Source organism: Gymnogyps californianus, chromosome 15, assembly GCF_018139145.2.
Source record: "Gymnogyps californianus isolate 813 chromosome 15, ASM1813914v2, whole genome shotgun sequence".
In the NCBI taxonomy this organism is placed as follows: Eukaryota; Metazoa; Chordata; class Aves; order Accipitriformes; family Cathartidae; genus Gymnogyps; species Gymnogyps californianus.
Genome location: NC_059485.1, coordinates 11,423,335 through 11,449,906, shown reverse-complemented (window position 1 = coordinate 11,449,906; position 26,572 = coordinate 11,423,335). Strand labels below are relative to the sequence as shown.

Here is a 26,572-nt window from a genome sequence, read left to right as displayed (position 1 = left end):
GTGCAACTGTGTTACTGAAAATAATTTCTATAAGCTCAATACTTGCACCTAGATACACCATGATAACGGAAGACTTGACTTCTGAAGATATTTGTGTGCATTAAGTTAGTGTACCATACCAGTATGGCAAAAATGGTAATCTGCAAAATGTAAAATATTGTTGATTGGATAATGTGTTTGTTCCACTGCATTTTTCTAAAACTCTGGAAATTTATTTCTAAAAGTGGTTTTTCTCATATCAAGTTGAACCTTGTGTTTTGTTTTATGACAACTTCCCATATTGTTCCATTAACCACTACCCTTTGAGCCCAACAATTGAGTCAGTTTTTCACCCATCTAGACTGCAACATCCTAACTCCACAACCTTTTGATGATTATAGAGAGGTCCCTCACGGTGACATCAGCCGTCTCTCTCCGTACTCTTGGATGCATCCCATCAGGTCCCATGGACTTGCTTGGGTTGAAATTTTTCAGGAGATACTTGGCTGAATAGTGTTCCACTACTGATATTTCCTCTGCTCCTTTAACTCTGGGAGAACATTTCAGTGAAGACAGGCAAAAGAAGCACTGAGTACCTGTCACTTGTTACTGCCTCACTCAGCAGTGGGCCTGTATTTTCTTTGTTTATTATTTTATTGCTGAAGTAGTAGTAGTAGAAGCTTTTGCTGCCTAGCATGCCCTTTGCTAGTTTCAGCCCTCAGTGAGCTTTGATTTTCCTGACACTAGTCCTGCATGCGCAGGTACTGAATACTGGAAAGTATTCTTCCTTTCAAGTCCGTCTTTGCTTCCATCTCCCTTTTACATCCTTTTTCCATCGGTACTTGGGCATGAGTTCCTCATTTAGCCAAGTCATTCTCCTGATAGTCTACTTTTTTTTTTTTTTCCTTCCCCTCTCTTCCCCCCAGTATCAGGAAGGACCATTCTTGTGTTAGGAGGAGCTTGTCTTTGAAGATGTGTGTTGGGTTTGTGTAGCAGGGGAGGGGCTACAGGGGTGAGAAGCTGCTAGAAGCTTCCCTGGCTCCAAACCTGGACCCACCTCTGGCTGACACCGAGCCAATCAGCAATGGGAAGAAGCTGCTAGAAGCTTCCCTGGCTCCAACTCTGACCTGCCTCTGGCCAAGGCCAAGCCAATTAGCAATGGTGGTAGCGCCTCTGGGATAGCATATTTAAGAAGGGGAGAAGACTGCTGAGGTAGAGAGTAAAAAGAGTGGAGGAAAATGGAGGAGGAGGAAGAAGAGCTACAGTAAAAAGAGAAGGAGAGGAAGAAGAGGAGGAGCTACAGTGAAGAGAGGAGTGGGATGTGAGAGAAACAACCATGCAGACCCCGAGGTCAGTGAAGAAGGAGAGGGAGGAGGTGCGCCGGAGCAGAGGTTCCCCTGCAGCCCGTGGTGAGACGGCAGGCTGTCCCCCTGCAGCCCATGGAGGTTAACAGCGGAGCAGAGATTCCCCTGCAGCCCCTGGAGGACCCCACGCCGGAGCAGGTGGCTGGGCCCGGAGAAGGCCGTGACTCTGTGGGAAAGCCCACGCTGGAGCAGTTTGTGGAGAACTGCAGCCCGTGGAAAGGACTTGAGTTGGAGAAGCTCGTGGAGGGCTGACCCCCGTGGGAGGGACCCCAAGCTGGAGCAGGGGAAGAGTGTGAGGAGTCCTCCCCCTGAGGAGGAAGGAGCGGCAGAGACAACGTGTGATGAACTGACCACAACCCCCATTCCCCGTCCCCCTGCGCTGCTGAGGGGGAGGAGGTAGGGGAATCGGGAGCAAAGCTGAGCCTGGGGGGAAGCTGTGTTTTTAAGATATGATTCTATTTCTTATCATTCTACTCTGATGTGGTTGTTAACAAATTTAATTGGTTTATTTTTCCCCAAAATCGAGTCTGTTTTGCCTGTGACCATAAGTGGTGAGTGATCCCTCCCTGTCCTTGTCTCGACCCGTGAGCTTTTTGTTGTATTTTCTCCTCCGCATCCCGCAGGGGGGGCAGGAGTGAGTGAGTGGCTGCGTGGTGCTTTGTTGCTGGCTGGGCTTAAACCACGACAACAGGTCAACTCTTTGAGACTCTTTTGCCTTTCAGAGCTGCCTCCCACAGGATCCTATATACCAGTTCCCTGAATAAGCCAGTCTGCTGTCCTGAGGCCCCAGATCTGCTATGTGCCTTCCTTACTCCCCTCAGGATCAGGAACTCTGCTTTGGGGGCTGCTACAGCGAAGGCTGCCAGGGATTAACACATCCCCTAGCACTTCTATGTTTGTGAGTAGCAGGACTGGGAGAGTGGGCCCTGGTTGGCCCATCTGTGTCAAGAGGTTGTCCCAGACTCCCTCCTGGATTGCCGTCAGCATATGTCAGGGAGGTTAGTCTCCCATAAGAGCCAGGGTCTGTGACCTGGAGACTTTTTCAAGTTGCTTATAGAAGACTGAATCCACTTCTTTGCCCCTGTTGGGTAGTCTGTAGCAACACCCCACTCTTAGTGGCTGACTTCTCCTCTGATCCTGACTCACAAGCTCAACAAGCCTGGTGCCTGTTCCATAGAATAGCTCCCTCCATACATCGAGGGCAAACTCCCCTGCTGTCTTTCTTGCCTGTCTTTCCTGTTTCAGTTTAACGTGAAGCATTGTGCTTCCTTCTTCATCCCACACCTCGAGTGTAGATTAGTGTCCAGGAAACAGCTTCTGCATTTCAACACCTTTTGTTACAACAGCAGAGAATTCAGCTGTTTGCAGCCAAGGTCACCCTGCTGAAGCCACAGAGAAACACGGACTTGTGAAGCTGAGAATCTAGCAGCTATTTTTATGTGGCTGAATTCCTTTAGAGGAAATTGTTTAACTGCATTTTTTTAATGATACTGCTGCTGTCAGTAACTTGATAGACATCAGTTCTAGCCAGCAAAGTCCTTTATGTGATGTAGCTTTAGACCAGGTGTTTAATTATTTTTCATTAATTGCTCTGCTTACATGGGTGAAAGAACAAGTAAGACAGCAAGTCTCCTGCAAACTTTACTTAGTTCTGACTGTAATAAAATGTAGCTGTTTAGAGACTAAATGAAATGAGACTTGTCTAATAATGTGTATAATCAAAAAAACCTGATAGAACTTGATTAAGCTTGATCTGTTAGCAGTGTGATAATGGATCAGTGAGCAAGTAATATTTATGCTTGCAGTTTTAGATTAATTTGTGTGTATATGTTAATTAGAAGAACTCAAAATCACTAGAATTGAGTATTATGGCACTTGAAGTACACTGTGCATACTTGTACTAATTCCTTTAGTTAAGTGAAGGCATAATCTCTAATATACACATTTCCTGCCCAGGTCATTCAGTGCTATATAATCTGACATCAGCCTTTTCAGTCAATTAAGTCCAAGTAGTGAAATTTTTCTTTTTTTTTTTCTTTTCCTTCTACCTTTGTTTTATATTATTAAATTGTTTAATTAAAGGCTTTCAAACTGTTATTTGTAACATATTTCTGAAACATTTAATTCTGGTGAAGGAATCTTTAGCTCTGCTAAAGTGAGTGGAAACAGTACCTGACAGGTCAGAGCTGTGAGTGTTGTGCTCTACTTCAGAATTCCTTTGTTTTGCTGAGAGGTGGGGGGAGGAGAATGCCCACATCACTTGCATCTGCTATTTCAAAGGTCTTTTCTCTGAAGGATCCATCTTTTTTCTTTTTCTTTTTTTTCTTTTTTTTTTTAAATATCCGTTTGCAAAGAACAAGTCAATCTAGACAGCTGTGTAAGTGATGGCAGGAGACTAAGCCATTGTATTTGAAATAAACTAAATTCCAGTACAAGAATTATGTTGTCTGCTCTTCTGACATGCCTAGTGAATTAATGATGATGTTACTTCTTCCTTTTTAATTAATCTGCCTATGCTTTCATTTCTTTCATTAGCTTCAGAAGCAATTGTCCATCTTGCTTTCTAGTTTGATCACAACAAGATAAGCAGTTGTGCCTATTCATGCTTTCTTATTCATTCCCAAGCGCTGGTGTTGTGGGGCTTTTTTTGCATAGATTTTTATTCATTTTATAGCTGATAAAAATATTTAAGTGGTTTGTCCTGGTTTCGGCTGGGATAGAGTTAATTTGCTTCCTAGTAGCTGGTACAGTGCTGTGTTTTGGATTTAGTGTAAGAATAATGTTGATAACACTCTGATGTTTTAGTTGTTGCTAAGTAGCGCTTATTCTAAGTCAAGGACTTTCAGTTTCCCATGCTCTGCCAGCAAGCAGGTGTGCAAGAAGCTGGGAGGGAGCACAGCCAGGGCAGCGGACCTGAACTAGCCAAAGGGTTATTCCATACCATGGAACATCATGCCCAGTATATAAACTGGGGGAAGTTTGCCGGGAGGGCTGGATCGATGCTCTGGCATTGGTCAGCAGGTGGTGAGCAATTGCATTGTGCGTCACTTGTCTTTTTCTTGGGTTTTATTTCTCTCTTTTTTTGGTTATAGTCCTTTTCATTATAATTATTATTATTATTAGTAGTAGTAGTGTATTTTATTTTACTTTAGTTATTAAACTGTTCTTATCTCAACCCACGAGTTTTACCTTTTTTTTCCCCTCCTCCTCCCCACCCCACTAGGAGGGGGGAGAGGGGAGCGGCTGTGTGGTGTTTAGTTGCTGGCTGGGGTTAAACCATGACACGGTCTTACTGATTTCAGACACTTTTAGTAATTTTTTTTAAAAATTACCTTTCTTAGCTCTCTTGAATTACTTGTGCTGCATTCCCCTTCCTCTAAGGCAGAGGCTGTGGGGAGGGAGGGAAGCTGCAAGGAGCCGTTTTCCTGTTTGCTGGAGTTACAGCAGCTTTGTGCCATTTTGGACCTCAGCAGTGGCCCTGAAATTGGTACACCTGGTTCCAGGGAGCTGTTGCACAGAAAAGAACAAAGCTCATTTAATGCGTTATATCTAACCGATATATACTGTTCTTACAGTGGCTTTTCCTCCTGTCCCAGAATATTGGGAATACTTGCGGCCTTTCCAAGGTACTCAGTATTACTTGAAGTGGTTGCAATGCTGTAGTAAAGGGGTCTGTGAGGAAGGACAGTAGCTTTGTAGAATGTGTATGATCGCAACATGAATTTTGTATCCAGGCTAAAGACAAAGTCTCATTAACTTGTACTCTATTATTAAAAATGTTTCCTTAACATTAGACAGGTTTGCCATATACATTTAATAGTTGTCTGCCTGGTAGAATAAGCATTGTCCTTGTTTTCATGTGCTAATATATATATTTTTGCATGTGTTCTTCTATTCACATACATGCAGAAATAAATTTCAAATCTTTAAGTATTATGAATATGGTACACTGCAGCAAAAATGGCATAAATTGATTTCCCCCCCCCCCCCCCGACACAAACTAGTACACCTTAATGAACAGAAGGTGGTTGGGGAGAATTAAACTGAAGCTGTCGAGTTTAAACAAAGCTGTCCTAGTCTGCATGGTACAGCAGGAGAAGACATAGGGGATTGTTACTAACCATGACATTGCAGGGAAATGTGTGCAGGGGGATGTTATGAACTAGTCCAGTATCAGAAATGTAACTGTGCTCTTCAACAAAACAAATTGTACAATGTTTAAAATTATTTGTCTACAGAGGCTATTACTGGGCAGACCCAGCTTCTCAACTTAATTTTGTCCAACTTTTTGGATAGTTGGATATTTTTTGTTTAACCCACCAATGTCAACCAAAGCCTGGATGGTTCTCTATGGTAGGGTAACAGCATGGAGTTGGTCAGAATATTGGTACCTTAAAGCATGATAAAATGTACATGCTTTTATAAATGTCTCTTTTGCAAATGGAACAAGTTAAAACATCTGATTAATTGTTTCAATCAGCTTTACAGAGCTGCAGTCATATTTGATAATGTTTTCTTACTGCTCCTTGGTGTGCTTGCTGTCTGCGTCTCTTGCTCTCTCTGTTGGGCCATAGCTGGATTGTAAGATCTTCCTGGATTGTGTCTGTTACATATTTTCATGTTTTCACTGTGCCATCTAATGTATGTCTCGGGCTGTGAGTACAGCAAAAAGTGCCAGAACTTCCACACAGAAGGCAGGGGCACACCTATGGAGCTGGACAGGGTTAGGCTGCAGCTAAAGGAGATTGTTAAGAGTCCGAATGTCTGAACTGCAGTTGAGGCAGCTACATAATTTTTTTCTGTATCTGTCTGTAAAATTTAAATGTGCTAAAAAGAATAGCAGTGTAGCAACAACTGCTGTTTAATCCAACAGAGATCCATATGCTGAGGCAACACAGAAGATACATAGTCTTATATTTGTAATATAACTTTAGGGACTCAACAGGAGGGAACAACAATCTGCTGATCTTGATGGAGAAAGCGAATTGTGATGTGCACCGATCTTCTGCAGAGAGATGGTGTCTATATGTACAGTTTTCCGTAGTCTGTTCCATAGGTGCATTACAGCCAGTTACGGATGTAAATTGGCCAGTATCAATTTAAACCCATGGCAAACCCCTTATCCTTTGGGAATGCCATTTCATACTTTCCTGTTGCTCAAGACCTCCTAAATTTTTAAAGAGGATGTTAATTATCCTGGGAGATGACAGAATAGTCACATAGAGGTGCGAATGCCGTTGTTGCTCAGGAGCACAGTCAGAAGAGTACTGCCATTGCTACCTACAGGCCACCGGCCGTACGCTAGTGTGCTTTGGGCTGACTTTGCAATGCCACAGTCCGGGCCTGTTGGGCTTGTTGTCAGCTTGTTACAGGAACTTGCTGTGTGAACTGGAGCTTGGGGCCAGGCGTGTGTTGTTACTGTGAACAGTTTAAACATGGGGTGACAGGAAAGGCCTTGACAATAGAGAGACAAGCTGAAAACAGAGGTCCCCAAACGATAAGCAGCTCACTGATGGTCTGTTACTGGTCATTGAGGCAGTGCAGCCTTGAGAGCTGGAAAAAGACTGCTTTAAGCATAACGGGGGGGGGGAAACAGCAGCCAAGTAGCAGGGCAAGGCACCTGCTGCAGCTGGGGAAAGCAGTGCCCTTGAGCACCATGCCGTGTGTAGTGGTGAAAAGGTATGGACTACCTAGAAAGTCTGGTATCCTGTAAAAAGACAAGATCATGAATTTGGGAGGGAATTGTCACTGTCACAGAATCACTGTGAGATTGCTGGAGATGCAAGTGCGCTGCCTGCTTCAGTGTCCCTCCCTATTTCTCTCTCCCTTTGCCTGCTCTCCCTCTCTGCTTCAAGCATCCTGGGCCCGTCTGCCCAGCTGGGATGTGTGGCTGTCCTGCTCTCTGCCTGCTGCTGCCAGGGGCCCCGACTCTTCTGGGACCTTCTTATCTGCCAGCAAACTCCCCATGACTGCATACAGTGCTCTGTGTATGCATGTCTGGTGCATGTTTTTTCCCCACAAATTCTGCACATTTCGCTAACACTCTAACTCCTCCATAAAGCCTCAATAAAGCATATCAGGTCAATCCCACTAATTACAATTTTGGGCAACGCTATGTGCTTTATGTGAAAAGCAAAACTACTGGCTACGTGTCTCCTCAAAGTTATGTACCCTATCCTGTCTTCCATGCAAACAGTGTTTTTTCATATAATAATACAGGCGATGATATGCACAAAGATTTTTAAAAGCAGGTGCCAAACATTGGGATTCTGAGATCATATTTAGGCAGCAATTAAGGGACACGATTTTCAAATCAGCACTTCTCCATTTGACTTCTGCTTGACAATTTGATGATCAGGATACAAGATGAGCTGGGCATACTGGCTTTTATACAATCAGTACCTCTTACAAGCTCTGACGTGTATGCTGTAGAGAGTGAAGTTATTTACGTTCAGAATAGACAGCTTCAGAGCTGAGGAACATCAGAGCTGATGGTTCTGGTGTCCAGACAGCGATATGGCTTCATTTCTGTTTATAATCACTGTAACATTTGAAGGCATCCTCTCTCCTGAGAGAATTACTAACTGGATTATCTTGAGCCTTTTTCCCGTGCCCAAATTTGATGTGCAACTGCTGCAGTCCAGAGTATTTCTGTCTCTTGTTTCTGTTAAATATTGAGTGCATTAATATGACTCCCTCCAAAAGTGTAGTTTTTACAGATACTAAATCTTAAAGCATAGGCTGCAGCATATAATTACAAACACCTGCCTTACAAGGTAACTCTAAGAAAACTCTTTAACTTGTTCAGTTTTCTAAATCAAGGGGAAAGCACATACCATAGCAAATGTTCCCAGTCAAAGCGTTACTGTTTAAAACCTATTGTGAATGTTCTAAATTCTCTTACTTAAAATACAGTATTGGACTTGACCAGGAGAGGTCAGTGAATACTTGGTTGCACCAAGAGCTGAAGTTGGTACCTCCCAGGAAGTCCTACCAGTCTTTTGGTTTTGGATCCACTAAAAAGGAACACTGAGATAATATTGAGTTTCACAACTCTTGTTATAAAGTCCACAGTCATTTGCATGTGTATGTTCTTCCTTCTTAGGAAATATTTCACAGACGTTTAATGTACAAACTTGTAAATTTGCAATTGTAGTTGATTCAGTCTGATGTCCTTTCTAGGAGGCAGACTGCTGTACTTGTACTTTATTACATCAGATATGAACTAGCTTGTTCATATTTCGGTAACTGAGTTGTTGGGAGATTTGGAGATTTGCTGCTGGTGGGTTTTGCACACAAGATGTGATATGAATGTAATGCTGAAATCTGCATGCAAATGCACAAGCTGCCATTTATACATTTGTGAACTGAATAAATTACAGAGAAATGTCAGGTCCCATTCAAGTTCTTAATGTTATATACAGCGAATTAGTAAGACATTCTACAAAGGAAAAAAATGCCTGATAATGCTTAATATCTTTCTCAAAAAGTGATTTTACCACAGTAAATCTGGCTGTGAACTGCTTTTATTATTGCTTTTAAACTACTGTTAAATAACCCCTTTTGCTAAAACAAAGGAACATGAATTTAAAAAAAAACTTGCCAGATAAAATTAAGCTGCTCTGCTAGTCCTTAAGGGAAGCATGTATATAAGGAGGTATTTTGTAAAGTTTTAATTTTAACTAAAAATATAATAGTTCTTTAAAAAATTCCCTTTCTCATCTAGAAGGCAAGAGTGTAAATGCTGATGTTTGATTTGTCCGTATAACAAGAATATGAGCAGGTTAAAAAATGGTATCTTAAAATATGGTTCCAGCTTTAAAAATGACTGTAAGCATGTCACCTTTACTATATTTGCTCTGTTTTGCCATTTGAACTGGCTGCTTGGTTTACTAACAAAAGCAAGTTTGTGTAGTTTTTTTAACTCCCGTCAGCCTGGCGCAGCTGGGGAGGAGGCAGCTGTATTCTACTGTCACATGCAGTTTCAGCAAAATCGTCAGCTAAATCCCAGTTCCTGAATCTTTGTCAGTGGAGATTTATAATAGAGCACGAAGTAGAAAAGGCACAGATTGACTTTTTAAGTGTGAGGTAGAAGCAGTGGCTTTGAAATGTTTATACTGAATCAGGCTATAGGTAAAAATTTTATTTGTTGAATACAAGGTAATTTTTTTATAAATATGTCACTGACTGATCAATGGGGCTTTTTTTTGTACTATCACCTGAAATAACATGAGCAGTGTTTAAGTTTGACCTAATTTCCTAACAGCTTAATCTAAATAAACTCACTGCATCCATTTCTTTTGCTGTTGCAACCTATCAAAAACTTTGATATGCTCAGTAGGATGGAGCCCAAACCAAAAGGATTCTTGGCTATTTTCTTCTCCAAACTCTTATGCCAATGTTAATTAATAATGTCTAAGAATTTGGGTAAGTAGCACATTATTTGTCAAACATCTAATAATACCTATTTCAAGAAATGTCACTATGGTTGCTTAAATAAATATTTTATAGTAATTATCTGGTTCTAGTAAAACCTAATGGAGCATTCAAAGCCTCCAAACTGCTCAGTGTGAAATTTAATTTGCTCTAATCAGCCCAAGAGTAGGGAAGCATGAGAGATTCTCCATGCACGTTCGACAATACATTGTAGTCTCATATTGCAAAGAAACCATTGGGCTGTCAGAAGCAAGTACTTAATCTTCAGCAAATATATACTTATTTGTATTTTAGACCATAATCTCTAGTCCAGTCCACATTTGAACTAAGGAATCCTGTTGATAGTAACTCTCTGTATATGAAAATGTTTGAGATGTAATTAATTATACAATTGTCTCAAATCATATACTTTTATGATACAAGTATCAGTACTAGATTCAGTACTACTGCCGAAAATCTAGTACTAGATTTTTTATACATATATAAAAATAAATATAAATATATACGGAAGCATAGTTAGTTTTTTCTCCGTGTTCTAGTAAAAACCTAATCTCTCAAAGTCCAGTTATAATTTCTTTTCTTGCTTCTTTCTCAGCCCAGAAAGTTTTAGTTTGGCTTATCGTATTCTCAGCTTTAGCAATTCAACTCCTATCTATGAACATCTGAAAATGTATACATGGAGTGGACATCCACAGTTAGTTATTTGGCACACTGTACAGTAAATATATCTCTGTGTTAGAATCTTTGCTGCCTCCTTTGTTTTCTTGGAATTGGATTTGCTATTTGTAAAGAGTAACTTGCACAAAGTCAGTGCTTTGGATTATGCAGGTATGGCCAGATGAGGTGATTAGAACTGTCTTTCTAGTTTAAAAGTGTTTGCTTGTTAAAAGGCACATTTCTAGGCTTTTCCATCCCTCTGAATTGTAAAGGATTTTCTTCTTCTTCCTTGGAAGTTAGTGGCAGAAGATCTAGCCCACATAATTTTGACTCAATTAATCAAGCTGAACCAAGTCTTTCCCAAACTGCCAACTCTTACGTAGTCAATGGATGGTAACATGGTTTTAATGGGTAGGAATTGGGCTAGAGCATCCAGTTCCTGTCTGTGGCTCTGAGCAAGCTGTGTTACCGCTCTGACCATGGCACATCACCTATTTGTATTGTAAGCTCTTCTCTGAACACCCCGTAGCCAACAGGAGTGTAGAACAAACACAAACTGGCAGAAGATTATTTGGGCTAAGGGAGCATATTTGAAGGAAGAAGTGGTTTGTCTGAACCATTGACTCTGGCTGATATTAACTGCCTTTTTATTCTGCACTTGTTCCAATAGCACAGATGTCTTTGTAAGGGTAGACAATGCCTTAGACATCAGGAAAAGTACATGTCTTTTTAAGTAGTTGTACCCACTTACTGCAAGCGTTTCTCAGTTTAATGGTGAGGACAATTTCATTGGACTTAAGGGACTGGTGTTTCAAAGAGTTATTAGTCATGCTGTAACTACTTAGTATGAAAATGTAAATATGATGAAGGCCTCAAAAAGATGTAAAATTCTCACAGGTAGTCCTTTGAAGAAAGTGTGAAAGATTAAAATCTTGCTCTCTCTTAAAAATGAACAGTTATTGGAAACAAGACTTTCGTACCTTCAGCTTGTTTTTAAGTTTGTCGTTGTAACTCCTGTAACATTGTGGTATTTCTTCCTGCTTGTGATGATTTCATCAGAAGAATAGACCCAAAGGCAGTGATGGCCTATGCTTGATGTGACAGCTCTGCATAGCTAGGAGATGACTAGAGCAGAGTTGTGCTTAAGTGAAGCATAATACTTACTTTCACAGCAGAAGGTAGAACACTGAATGCCACGAATTAGGTTGTGAAGTGGGCACCTGTGTGGCTGGCACTCAGAACAATGTTGGCATTTGCAGTCATTATATTTAATGTCGTGCACCGAAACTCTAGGAGCAATTGATCCCCTAACAGGCTTCCTCGTTCACTTTTGGGGTTTTGTCATTGTTTTAATGTAATAATTGTTAATTATTAGCTAAAACGGGAGTTAAATTTTCTTCTTGTTTCAATGCTCAAAGTTATAAAATAAATCTAATTTGTGTTTTCATGCAGGGAAATTCTTTAGTGTGATAGCTTTTTGTGTCTCAGAACAGATTATGACTTGTTTCTAATGTACTGAAAAAAATCAGTCGCTTACAGCTGTAAACAAATGAGTATTTCAGTTCCTGCTTTTCAGTGGAACTAATGAGATGAGGTTCTTTATAAGTTAGACTTGAGTAGTCAGTTTGTCCGGTAGTGAATATAGTCATATTTACATTATTTTTAACTGTGTAATAATTTTTTTTTGCACATCATAAAATTGTTTTCAGGCTATTTGAGTATTGGAAATATATATGTCTGAAGAGAGAGGAGACATTTTAGCTATTACAGCACAGACTAAGCCAGAAAAACCTATTTCAGAACATGACCATACTGGGTTTATTAAAATTGATCAGCTTATTCTTGCATGTAGTAATTTGGAATGACGCAGTGTATTGCATGACTTCATTATGGCAGATGCTAGAAGTTTAAAACAAGAAACAATGAAGAGTACAGGCTAACAAGAGCACCAGTAAGACGGAACTGGGTGGCCTGATAGATCTTTTCTTTCTATGCCACTGCCCTGTCTGTTATCACATTTTTGGAGCATCCTAGGAAAAATGAATGTGAAATGGAGAGCAAGGTGTTTTTTTCTAACTGTTCATGGACAATGAGAGAATCATTGCTTTTACGGGATAGCAGCATGTAAACGAATGAGAAGAGGGTAAGAGTTTGGCCATGGCAGTATAGAGGAGTCACCCGTATTGATGAGATGGGGGAGGTTAGGAAATAAGGCAGCATGGCGAGGAATGGTGTCAGACCTTTGGGGTGGGAAAGCTCCGTCTGCCATCAGTGCTCTGAAGGGATGCTGGGTTGCATTTGCAAAGATCAGAGAAAACTGTATCGGTATTTGAGACGTGACAAGATTAGTTAGCTCAGTTAAACTTTTATTTATGGTAGCGCATAAAATCAGCTGCGGTAAAGATGTAATTGCAGAAGGAGCCTGTAAGATAGAGTCTGATCTTGATGATACCATTGGTTTTGGGCCTGTGATGTCTTCCAAGTGACAGGCGCAGCAGCGGGGCTGTCACTGGCTAGGGGGTCAGCTGAGAGATGCTGAGAGGGATGATGTAGGAGCTTAGTTGTAGCCCTGTTAAGCTGGAGCCAACAGCCAGGTATCCAAAACGACAGCAGAGATGAAAGGCAATCCTATTTTGAACAGGAGGAGAATGCTTTCCCACAGAGGGAGAGAGGTAGCAGTTAAATTTGTTTCAGTGGAGGTACTTACAAAAGGAGCATGCTGTGACTATAGCCTTGGACTCCTCTCTTCTCTTCTCTAGAAAGTTAGGGAATACTACTAGGGAAAGTCCTCTAAATGGCATGCAAAAGAAGTAGAGCAACTGCAGTCAGTCATGAAAACCAAAAAAAAGACAAACATCTCAAGAACAGGAAAAGTGCCCAAAATAATTAGACTCTTAGATTAAAGCAATTGTGATGCACTGTAAGGCCCAGGAAAATACACAAATCTGTCTTTTGTTTGTTTATAACAATCATGTGATTGCTTCCAACAAGAATTACTTGTCTTTTGATGTCAGAGTAATTCTCCTGATATCATAATAAATTACAGAAGGAATGGGCCCAGTGTTTTTATAAATTCTATTTTCATCGGTGGTGTTTTGACATTTTTTATTTTGCTTTTATCAGATTTAATTACTATTTCTATTTGATATTTTCTATAGTATTTTAATCTAAACTTAGCTCTTAACTGTTCTTTGATAATCAGTCTCTTGGGTTAAATGTTAGGCAGATTGCAGTTGTCATACCAAGGCTTTTCAAGAGTGTTGCTCGCATAAAAGCTCATAGTTAAACAATTTTCTTTTTCACTTTCTTCTTTTTCGAACTGAAAATTTGTTCCTTCCTTTAAAAATGATGTGTTTGCAACTCCTCTAAGTTTGGGACACTTTTAAGATACATTGAAATACTGAGACTGAGTAATTTAGAAATCCAGGAAATGATAGTGCTATGTTTTTACATGTTGTTAAATTGGCTGAAGACATCTTGGGTAGCTTCATGCTAGAAGTGCCTGTGCTGGTCCTCAGCCTAAGCTGAGCGAAGATGTTGCAGAGACTGAGACCACCGTAACTTAGTGCAAAGCATCAGTGGGGATGTAAATATGCACTCTGGCTCAGTTAGGGCCCCCCTTGCCAAACTTCTGAAGTCAGACGTTAGGTCCACATTTTTTTAATGTCTATAGCCTTTCCTGTAGCAAACCATGACACAGTACTGTCTGTGTCAAGATTTGCAGAACAGGTAAAGAAGAGGTCCTGTTGTGGCTCCTGAGAAAACCCACCCCCAGAAGGAGGTTTAGAAACAGCAGCAACATTAGTATCACAGGTCGAGCTGCAGCAGTTCTGCCCCGCAGCTGAGTCAGCTTGTGCCAGCCAGATCCCTGAAAATAACTTCTCAGAAGATCTTTGGAGAGTAGAAAGTTCTCTGAAATGCAGCGTCATCACGTAATACTGAGTAATTGACCTCTGACGGTCTTTTTGTCTGTAAATTTATGACCAATAGCTTTCATCATTAAAGGAAGTTGGATTACCTCACTAGAACTTCCATCTCTTTGAAAATGACAGGAATTGGAGATCCAGGCCAATACCCCTGCCATTCCCACCACACCTGTGTCCCCTCACCGGGGCTGGCAGGCTTCTCCTGCCTTGGAGGGGGAGTACTTGCAGTTCTTTTCCTAACACCGACACAGAAATGCCTGGGGGTACCACCTAGTAATACCGTTATAACCTCCCCCTTTCCCTCTCCTAATTCATATCAGTAGAAAAATGGGTGCTATTGTTAATTGATTGCTAATTTTTCATTTGGAATACTTTGGGGGAAAGTTACAATGTTGGTGGAGGTTACTGTAAGTGAAGAGTTGCCTCAGATGCAAAAATTGCCATCAGCATTCATTGCAGAGATATGGTTTGGGGGTAAACAGTGCTTCAAGTTGGTTTTATAGCTAGTGCATTAAAAAAACCAAACCCAACACTTTGTTATAGAGATGCTCTATTCTGTGGAATACCAAAGTAAACTGTAACTGTGGATTAGTAGCTAAAGGATTATTTCTTTAGCAGAATAATCTGTGAATTCTACTTCTGCTGACTGAAGCCAGCTTCAGCAAAAATGCTTTAAAAGTACTTTCTTTCTTGAAATCTGCTCTTTCAGTGAGTGAAGGCAGGTTGTCTTGACTCCTTTAAGCAATGCAGGAAAGAATATTGGAAGTGTTTAGGCAAATAGTGATATACATCAGAAAGATGTACTGCAACAGAGACATTGACATTGCACCTTTATGCTCCTGATCACATCGCTCAGCTTTCAAAAATGATAGACTGGGAAGCTGCAGAAAATTGTAGGCAACTGCACTAGCAACAGTTCTCACTTTCATGTTTTTCCTAAAAGCCAAACTGCCCTTTATGGGCTATTAATTTGTGAAGTCATTTATCTCAGGGCAAGACTGTATTTACAGAACCTAAAATAAAGACAGAATATTGTAGCCTGGGATTTAAAAATGTCACTGCACATGATGCCAGGATAAACAGAACAGAAATTAATTTCAGTTACATCTACCATAACACTTCCCAAACTATTTTTTTACATTGCCTCTTGGCATTATATTCTTTTCCTATTCACCTAAAACAAACCTCTGTCTAAGCTAAAGAAATACATGTCATCAAATAAAAATGTTCTTCATAGTAATTGGAATAATTAAATATTATAGCTAGCTCTGTGCCTGGTAGAGATTAAAGGGGATATTTTTTATGCTGTGGCAGTGACCACTGTAATTTTCTAGTGGCTTCCTTCTTTTCTTTATCACTTTATCTCGTCTTCTTTATCTCTTACTTACCTCAGTTGCAAATTTAGAGGGAGGTGCCTTCAGGGGGACACTGCATAGTGGTGTGGCTCACTGTAGCACAAATAGTGCGTGCTACTGTAGTACAACTCACGGTTAGTGTGTACATCCTAGCCCTTCCTCTCCAGCACTACACTCAAAAAGTACAGAGACATTACTCCGCCTTTTCCCACCTTTATCTCCATGGGTTTCTCTTCTTTTGAAGTTGTTTTGACCTTGACCAAGAAAAAGTCAAGCCAAGATACAATTGTCTTAAAATAATCTTTACTTAGTATGATTTCCTAGACTCTTTGGGCAGAGACCCTGTTTTCCATTTTGAGCAATCTGTTTTCTGCAATAAAACACTGAATATAGCTCTCTGTTGCTATAGAAATAATATTGCATTAAATGAGGGAACCAGTGCCCTGCTGTCGACAAATCTAATCTAAGTGTTAGTCTCTAGAGCTTGAATTTCACCGCTGGGAAGAGGTATACATAATTCTACAAATTATTTCTGTAACTTATGCATAAATGTCTTTATAGTCTGAAACTGTTAGCTAAATTTCCCAAAGTGATAGCACGGAGATTAACATGGTGTAATGTGTTTACATATATCTTAACCGAGCCTTCCCCCTCGCCTTTTCCCCGCCCCCCTCCCCCATACATTTTCATATTTATAGCTTGAAATTTCCAACTCTTTGCATAGGAAGGTGGGGAGTGGCAGGAAAAGCAGCTTTCTCAGCCAGGTTTCCTACCCCATGAACAACAAAGTGTGCCAGGTTTATTTAAATTTTTGTTTTTATTTTTTAAAATCCAGCTCCTCCAAGTAACATGAGATGTCACGTGCCCTGTTTTATTCTAGGATTAATAAGGATATTTTCCATAACTGGAAGGACGGCCTAAACTAACCACGGTCCTGGTACATTAATATATCCCACAAACTGATCTGCTGTCCGCTACTTTCTAGACTGCACTGGGTATCATATGCCCAGTATTCCTCAAGTTACTCAAAGGCTTTGCTACAATAACTTTCTATCCTTTACAGCAGTTAAACACAAGAGAGTTGGGGATTTTGACTTTAGGCACCACATATCAAATCTCACATCTGTCTTTACATTTAGACATAATTTAGACATAATATGAATATGTTTTTTTCCCAGTATTTTTCTAAAGCTGTAGAGTTCTAGTAACAGCAATAAGGTGGTACTTCAGTCTGTGTCTATAGGGTATGGAAAAGGAATTGAAATCTTCGCTAATAATAGTTACTAAGGGTTGGTGTTTGTCAACATATTGATCGTCAGTATTTTGAAGAGCCATGGAGACAAAAATCTTTTATCTCATAGTTACATTACAGGAGCCCCTCTAAGACATTTCTACGTACAATATATATGTGTAGTTACAAAAATAGAACACAATTTAAAAATACATGATGATTGACTTGCATAGACCTGTATGCAAATGCATGTTATAAATCTGATTTCAGAGTTCCTATAAAAACCCGGTTACAACTTCTTGGTTAAAAAATGCAGTTATTAATTGTGAAATGGGCCCATGTTAGATATATGTTATGTAGTGCAGGACAAAATACAATTTATAAATGTTCAATTTAATTCATGAAAAATAAACATATCAATGGCCTCTGATTAAAGATTACTCTTTAGAAAAATTAAAAAACCCTCTGTCATCATTAGAATAAAATAACTGCTTTTTTAAAAAAATGCTTTCTAAATTTTTTTCTGTGATTGTGAATTAATCTAGCAATTAGATAAACCTTCCTAGACAAGGACAAATTTCTGACAACCAGAAGAGTAACTGTCTGGGTATGCATATTAATATAAAAACAGAGATGTGGGAAAAACTAGCAAAGTACACAATTGCCTTTCTTTGAAATTAATGCCATGCTCATTATTAAAACAGACTCATCATATAAACAAGTCGCCACAAGACACTGATTATATTTTTGCTGTTAAAGTAGTTCTTGTAATGAAACAAAGCCAACCTTAATTCCTTTGCACAGCCATAAAATATAAACCAGAAGCTGACCCGGTTTTTACCCTGTGTAAAGCTGTTACACCAGCCAAAGTTGCTGCATTTTTTCACCAAATCATCAGTCTATAGATGAAAAGAATCGGCCTGCTAAAGCTTTTGATGCAAAACACTGACTGTTTTATCACCTACTGCTATGCTATCTGTTGGTTCCTATCCAGAGCCTTGCTTAAGGCAAGTTATTGAAAATGGCTGAGTACTTGATAAGGGAGGGAAAGAAGTGGGAGGCAAAGGGTTGAGTGGACATATAATATTAAAGTGAAGATGTATTCTAGATCCCTGCATATTATCATGATCACATCTAATATAGAATATTTTCTTACCATGCATAGTTACATAAACAAAAGCTAACAATGAGGGTAGGAAAAGATAGCATAAACACTAAAATGTTGTTGGTTGTTTTTTTTTTTTCTGTAGGAACTCAATGGAGAAAGGACCAAGAGCAAGATTTAAAGAATGTTCTGAAGAACACTGACCAGGACATACCATTGGTATTTGTCAGTGGAAATCATGATATTGGCAATACTCCAACAAGAGAAACAATAGATAATTATTGCAAGAACTGGGGAGATGACTACTTCAGCTTTTGGGTTGGAGGTGTTTTCTTTCTTGTGCTGAATTCTCAGTTATACTTCGATTCTTCCAAATGCCCTGAGTTAAAGCAAGCCCAGGATGTGTGGCTCAATGAGCAACTGGCTGTTGCTGAAAAACAGAAATGCAAGCATATAATAGTATTTCAGCACATCCCTCTGTTTCTGAGAAAACCTGATGAAGACCACGATTATTTCAACTTGGAAAAATCAGTTCGTCAAGAGATAATGGAAAAGTTTCATAAAGCAGGTATTTTCTCAGATTTTCCTGTTCTTGAATGTTTGTTTCAAATTGTTAATGACTATGCTGCCAGACAAAATATATTTCACTTAAATGGTACTGTTTTCAAGGAATTTTAGAATCTGCTTATAAGCCTCATTGTTCCCTGTAGGTCAAAATTATCAACTGAATCTAATCACCTGTAAAAAGCACCAAACAAAATTTAAAACTGTGAGTGAAAAGTAAAAAACTAGAAGTGAAAAACTCTTTAAAATAAATAGCAAGGATTCTATTTTGCAAGTACTGATAGATGTAAGACAACCTGAGTTTTTCCTGCCTAAGGAGTGGAAGATCAGGTATTGCCGTAAGAGAAAAATACAGAACTTATGTTTTACATAAAACGTGGAAACAGAATTCAGAATTACCTTGGAGGTTGTTTTCTCCCACACTGAGCCAATTTTAAACCAAGAGTGTAACGCACTCCAGATTTATTCAGTGTTAAAAAGAGTCTTGCTCTGCTAAGATCAATCTTTTGCATATCCATTACTAATAGGGGGCCATTTCTGGGATGAAGGGCAGGTGGAACATGCGCTAAACAAGTATATTGTAGCAAATCCCTTAGCTTTGTTTGATGACACTTGAATGCCAGGGAGACAGACACAGTATGCAGCTACTCCTCCATGCTGTTCCCATTGTTTCCTGTTAATTGCCTTCATGTTCCCGGGGTGTGCTAGTCCCTCAAAACTTCCTGCCAGCCTGCCATCACTGCATCAGAGTGTCATTTTCTCTGTAAGAGAGCACATTATTTGGATTACTGAACAATGCAAATTGTTTATGATATTGTTCCTAATTTACCATATAATTGTTAAGCCTGGACTCATCCAAAACCAGCCTAATTTCCAAGCTCTGAATCTCCTACTGTTTCCAATCAGTGGGGCCAAAATTCACAGCTATCTGAGGGCTCTCTAGGGGACTGACATATTTGCAGATTCAAGATTTACAAGTGGGGTTTTTTTTCCCATAAGGAGACACGCTGAGAATACCTCATAATATCTTCTTTAATTTTTGTGCTAGTGTTAATATAGTGGGAAGTATTGCTATTGGCAAGTTGGGCAGCTAAATGACTGCTTATGTACTGTTGACTAAAAACACATCCTAGTTCATTGGAGAGCTTGTTAGCAGAAGGACATTGCCATACAGGTGTATCCCAGTAAATAAGCATTAATGTGGAAAACAAAGCAGTTCTGTTCTTGAGTTTTCTGTCATCCAGATGGCTTACTAACATTTGGCAACACTCAGTACTGGGAATATAATTAATCAAGAGGCAAAAGAAATTACACAAAATGTTATCATTGTAACATTCATCATTGTTATGTTATCGTGTTTCTTAGAGGGATATTTCAGACTGATTCTCCTAATATGTATCCAGAGGCTTAACCAAAAGTTGGGTAGGCTTCAAATGATGGGGGAAAGGAAGAGAGAATGGGAAGCCAGCAATAAAAGACAACTCTACGGAAGAAACTGCCAAACTCCTTTCTGTGCCAACATCCCATTTGTACCTTCCCTCCATCATTTCCTGTTGTGTCCCTTGTTCCCATCCCTAAAATGATGTGTTGTTTGGTTCCTTCATGAGTATGTTAAAACACTGATCTTTTGCTTGCTCTTTTATACAATAAGTAAATGAGTCAATAAGTAATATTCAGAATCCAATAATCAAACATTTTGCTAATTCAATGAATACAGAGAGCAAGCAGCTCAGTGTAACTCAGACTGCTGAGAAAAATTAGCTGAATCAAAAGTTGGCTCAGAGTTTCCTTAGTAACGGGTGCGTTCTGTTTCCATTTTATTATTCAATTGAAGAACGGTCTTTGTAAGACTGCAAAATGTCATCAGTGGATTGCAAACAGGCAGTTATCATGGTAGGATAGATGCACAGATACACAATGACATCACTTATTTTCTGACTCTCTGCTTTGCCAAAGAATAATCGATTTCAGCATATCATTAGACATGAAATTGGTTTTCCCCCAGTTCACTTCAAACATTCTTGGAGGATTAAAACACAGAATATTGCTAATGAAATTCCAATCTACTTTGCATTTGGTTGTTTTTTTTTTTAATTATGACTTGCAGTTTAAGGCGGCTAGCCCCTTATAGCACTTAATTTAGAAATCTGGTATAACTATTTATTCTGGAAAAAGAAAGTAAGTCTGCCTTTTTAATGAGTCCATCAGGCTGCTGCTATTCTTCTTCCCCCAACCTGTCACCAGTCCTTCTTTCCTTCTGCTCTCTCGCTCTCTGATTCAGTGTTTCCAACCACTCCGAAGGTTTGTTGTGTAATTATGAAAAATTTCAGTAGAACGTGCATGTTTTAGGGGTTGCTATGTTTGGCAATGCAATGTTATTAGATGGGCATCATATTTCAGTTGTTCATAACCCAGGAGCAGACCAGGAACTACTCCAGTTTTCATGCTTGTACTTTTCCTAGAAGTGTCTATCTAACACAGAGCCATAACTCACCTTGGTTAGAGACAGGAAAGGAAGGACAATCTAGTAATTCAGGTCTTTCCATGAACAAAGAAATTCATATGGGTATGTCCAGAAAAAAATCAGATACTTAAAAGTATGGTGATATTGCACAGATGCTTTAAAGTGAGGTATGCAACTTCAGAAAATTATTGTTTCAAATTCAGAGCCCAGATCTTCTGTAGTTATTCTCTTCTAATCACTTAGATATTACATAATGTTTTTGGTTTAAGTATCCGCTCATTACAAGCAGAGATAAAAGACTAGCTGTAGAGGCTACATCTGGTACGAAATACTGAATTACATTTCTCACATTAGAAGTGTCCTTAACAGTTGGGCTAATTAAAGATAAAATCATGTCCTTATGATAAATATTTATAAATTGAAAATCTGGTACTTGTAAATATGTATTACTACTATGCAAAGTTAAGCCATACTTGTAAGCTGCATGTCTAAGAAATCCTCCTAACCCATTTTTTATTTAAATGCATTAAAACAAGTATTGTCCTTGAAAAAGTGATTTCAGTGACAGTGAAAATCAACTCAGTGGAGAACATAGTTTATCATTTAAGTGAAAATACATTTCTGAAAGCATATTTGTATAACTTCTGAAAGTTTAGTCTCAGTTGTCAAAGCTCTGTCTCCTCTACATGGAGAAGCTAGGTACAGAAAAAATCTGTGTGCAGGAACTGTGAATGAGCTGACCTGACGTTCTCTTCTGTGAGATCTGCTGGAGTCACTCAACTCTGCTGCGTGAAATGCACATTCAGCTTTTAAGAATTTTATAGTGCTGATATAAACAGGTTTGCTCATAGCTTTGTAGGGAAAATAAAGTAGTAGTAGTGGTCTAGCCAAAAATCGGGTCTGCATGTTGTGTGTCTTTGATAAACATAAGTAATAAATTAGTTTTTAAATTAAGCAGTTTATGTAATAGAAGACATACTTTTTCTTACGTATCTCATTCCAGTATAATTTTCTTAGGATGTTAAAGATTTTTTTCCTGTGACCTGAAAAGTATGGGTATTTTTGTTGAGCTATAGACAATCTTTTAAAGACTTTTTGTCCTGAGAACCATCACTGACACACTGAAATTACTTACATTACTTAACACAATCTAGTAACAAATGTTTCTTAATGGCCCTAATGAACTAAAACATTTAAGCACATGTCTGAACTTGTTTAAGAGCTCTGTTGAATAAAACCTAAATTAATAGCTGGTTTTTCACCAACAAAGTTGAGAAAAGACTTGTTGGTTCAGAGTGAGATGAAGAGTATAGGTGGTCTGTCTAGGTGAGAGATTTTGCATGCAAGAGAGAATCACTAGATAATAGATATAAAATATAGAAGGAAATTCCCTGCAGTTTCCAGCTTTTTTTTTTTATTAAAAAGTTTTAAGTTCATCTAAATGTCTTCAAAGCAATTTTTCAGATGTGGTTAAAAATACTTAATTTGTACATACGGGGGAAAATAACCACCTAACTTTATTAAATGACATATTTTTTCATTATATTTGTGATTGTAGGTGCTGTAACTTCTAACACCTTTACTCATTAAAGGAGTGTGATACCTACATTCTCCTCATAGAACTGTTATGACAGGAGAGTAGTATTAAAGGAAGAAGCAGCTTTCTGAACATCCACAGCTGAGATATATTTGAGCACAAAATTAAAGCACGGAGTGCTGAAAGCTGTTGTTTCTAAAATTTACCAGACAACATATGCTATGTTTCATTATTTTCTTTGTTGTGTAATCAAAGTTGACAAGGGAGTAATATTTTCTTCTTCCTGCCATTGAGACCTTGATTTTGGCAAAGCCAATACACCAAGTGAGTAATCTCAGTGCTCGCTTATGTGTTGCTTTGTCAGTATGTAAGATAATTTAGATTTAAATACTCTCAACTTCACTGATTTAGATCAACCTCTTTCAGCGTTGAAATTATGCGCTCATGGTACAAGTAGAGTGACCAAATTTGGTATCTTCTACGGCACTGTGTAAGAACAGTGTTTTGTAAGACCGTTCCCCAGGTATGATAATGTAATCTAGTGTGTAGATACACATAGACATTTTTTTCAGAAATTCAGCAGCAAGTACAAAATACATTCATTTAGTATAGTCTGTAATGACATCTTAGATAAATTTTTCAAATCTGTTTTATCCACTGGGCTGTAGTTTTGGTTGATAAAAACTTCTTTTTGATCCTTAGAGCACATGGCAAACCAGGATTGTTTGGGGTTTGTGTCGGGTCTCTGAGAAAGCTTCACCTTCAAATAGAAAAAGAAGCTAACCCAGGAAATAAATTCCACTGAAAGGTCACAAGAGGCATTCACAAAAGTTAACCTGAAGCACAGAGTGACCTTCTACAGACAGCACCTCTAAAGGCTTATTTAGACCAGCACTCTAATTAGGTGATCTGGAATCACCCTCTGCGTGTGCCTGTTGTTTCTCCTCTGATTATATAGGAAAAACAAGTGAGACTAAGATCCTTCTCTATATAGCTCTATTCAGTGTTATCCTAGATAAAAATACTTTTGACGTAGATATACTTTGCAAAGTAGTATCTTGTCTCCCACTTACACAAACCCACTGACCACCAGTTGCATCAAGCTCTGGATTCTTTAGTCTACAAAGCAAATTTAAGGAAGAGTTTTCATGGAAGTTTGCAGGATCACATTTGCCAACAACAGTACATGGGATATTTTTATTAAGATGCTTATAGTGCTATGCGCTGTAAATTCTAATTATTCAGTTCTGTTTTATTCACACAACTCCTCTGATGAAGAAGGTGGGATAACACAGCTTCTAAAGGGCTACACGAAATAATTCTATAGTGTTGTTATTGAAGGTTGACTGAAGAGGTTATGAAATGGAGGGTGTTGATCCCCGACACTTACCAGTGGGACTATTTCCTTCTACTGGAGCTCTATTGGTGGGAAATGATTGGGGTTTTTTGGAGAACAGGGTCTGAGCACTGAACAGTTCTGGTAACAGCGCTGTGACGGATGCTTTCACATCTTTGTTTGCTGCTGTAACACCTGCTTGGCAGATGGGGTGATGTGAGCACTCTCAAATTGCAATGAGATAAAATCAATTCTTTTCCACATGAGAGATTTTGTTTACAAAGACTACTAAATATTATCATTCGCTTTGTAGCACTTGAAAAAATGATGTACACCACCTGCCCAGAGGAGGAAAAAGGTGCAGCAAAAAATGCCTGCGGTTAATGTGTGCTCTTGTAGGGAAGCTGAAAGAACATCATTTTGGAGTGCAAAATTGTTCTGAGAACAGGTATTACTGTTGAACCGACCACGTTGTTCAGCACTTCAGAAAGCAGCTGTACGCTGCCAGTGAAAGGAAGAAAGAAAAGCCAGTTTGTGCCTGATACTCCAGGGGAAGTGTTCAAGATCAGTTTATCCATGTGACTTAAATAGTTGTATTTGCCAGAAACATTGCCTTTTAAAAAATTTGTATCTACACATACATGCGTGTGGGTGTACACACACACACGCACCTCTTATAGTAGCATCTCCCTGTGCCTGGATACTACTTATTTTGTTCTCCTGCCTATGAAAACTCTGAAGGGGTACTAGAGTGTTGATAACATTCAGGTTTTTCACTCAGTACAATTTCATTTCTTTACAGCACTGCTTCTCCACCTATTTGCTTCCATTTTGGCTCTACTGCTGCTCCTCTCTAGCTCCTGCAGTTTTGGGGACAAATATATATAGCATCAGCTTTTGCTAGTATATCCTCTTTCTTCAGTCCTTGATTAAGTGAGAGGTTTGGCCAGGGAAGCAGTGATTTTTAGATAAGCATAATTCTATTTTAAACCTAATTTTATCATTAAACTTGAACAGCTAACATAAAAGCAGAGTAACTAGACCAGAATGACGATCCCTGTAGCCCAGTCTCCTGCTTCTCCTACCAGCCAAACCCTTGCGAAGAGCACAAAACAGCAAAGTGCATAATGGTATGTCTTCCAAGTACTCTTCCTATCTCCAACAATTTTTCTTTCAGGAACTTGCTGTATCATATTAATGCTATCAATATAGTGCAATTTAGTGATTCTTTTATAGATTTGTTCAGTTGATTTTTGAAAACTCAGCTTTCACAATGGTCTGCACGAGTTTCATGTTTCACAGCTATGTGAAGAAATGCCTCCTTTTGTTTGCTTTGAACTTCACCTGTAGTCTGTATTGAGAGCCATAAATCTGTAAATGAAATGCAGTGAACATTGATTCATGTCTGCAGTTACTGTAAAAAATAGTTCATTAATCAGCACTTAAAGGGTGATAATCTGGACCATGTGATAAATGTCATTGCTCAGTCAGAACCACTTTTTTTCCCAAAATTCTCTACAGAGTGCATGGGAGGAGAAGCAAGGTCTGTACTGTACCCATTACATATTTATTATATCATTCATATTGCACTAATTTAGCCTTCTCGTTCTCTTACAGTCTCATTTGCTTTTGCTGAGAAAAGCATTTATTTAATTGAAGGCTCAGTCTAAATAAAGCATGTTACTGATTGCCTATGCTGATTATTCCAGGCATTCTCGTCCTAATTTGGAAAATCTGCTTGCTTTTCTTTGGTTTATTTTTGTATCGGTAATTTTCTTCCTATATTTTTACACTGTCCGTAGTGCTGGGTTGAGCAGTTGGATTTCCAACTGAGGCTAGGCCAGTCACATTTTGGACACAGCAAACCTGCCTCAAAATGGTTTTTGTACGTTAGGAACTAGAGTTGGAAAACAGCTTCTTCTGAATTCAGGGTTTTTTGGAAGCAAGCCATGGAAGTGAGTGTAATTATAGAAACTGGAGTCAGACACCCCTGGAATTTAAACTAGTTCAAGTCTGAATTCCAGCCCAGTATCACCTGACTGTGAGAAAAATTGTTTTCTAGGTGCATGTTTCTATGAAATTATTTTTAATATTTAAAGATAAATGGGGGTGCATTATTTTCCATCCTGTTTTAACCTATTTGGATTTCTGTAATCATTGCAGCTAGATTTCCTTTGAGATTGGGGCTCAGTCTGTATTTCTTGAATTAAACTAGCCAACATCAAATTTTTCAAGAAGTTAGGAAAACAGATGTATTTCACAAAATCTTGCTGTTGCATTGTTATGGAATATACCTGTTGTCTGTTTAATAAAGCAAAAAGATGACTTGGCTAGCATTTCGCATTTGAAATAGAGACATTTTATAATGACTTAACTACTCCTTAAGCAGAAAGGCTGGTCAAAACACTGATTAAAAAAGATGTGATTGTCTCTTGGTCCACATAGAGAAGGCAGGCCATAGTCCCCTTTCTTTCCTGCCCCAAACGGAGTTGAAAACATGCCCAGTCTTCCACGTCCTTGCATTTTTCTACGCTACAGAATACAACAGCAGTAGAGTACCAGGTAAGGGAGAAGAGTCTGGGAATTATGGGACTGCAGCTACACAATAAGCTAAGACT

The 26,572-nt window shown here is 39.0% G+C and overlaps 1 protein-coding gene across 2 annotated transcripts in view; it reads left to right on the top strand.

The window, feature by feature from the left end:
• Nucleotides 1-26,572, top strand: part of CPPED1 (calcineurin like phosphoesterase domain containing 1) — a 52,307-nt gene that overhangs the window by 15,046 nt on the left and 10,689 nt on the right. For both annotated transcript variants that reach the window (XM_050905781.1, XM_050905782.1), the window contains one exon: nucleotides 18,199-18,621. In XM_050905781.1, coding sequence (XP_050761738.1) covers nucleotides 18,199-18,621 — 423 coding nt within the window. The remainder of the gene's footprint in view (nucleotides 1-18,198; nucleotides 18,622-26,572) is intronic.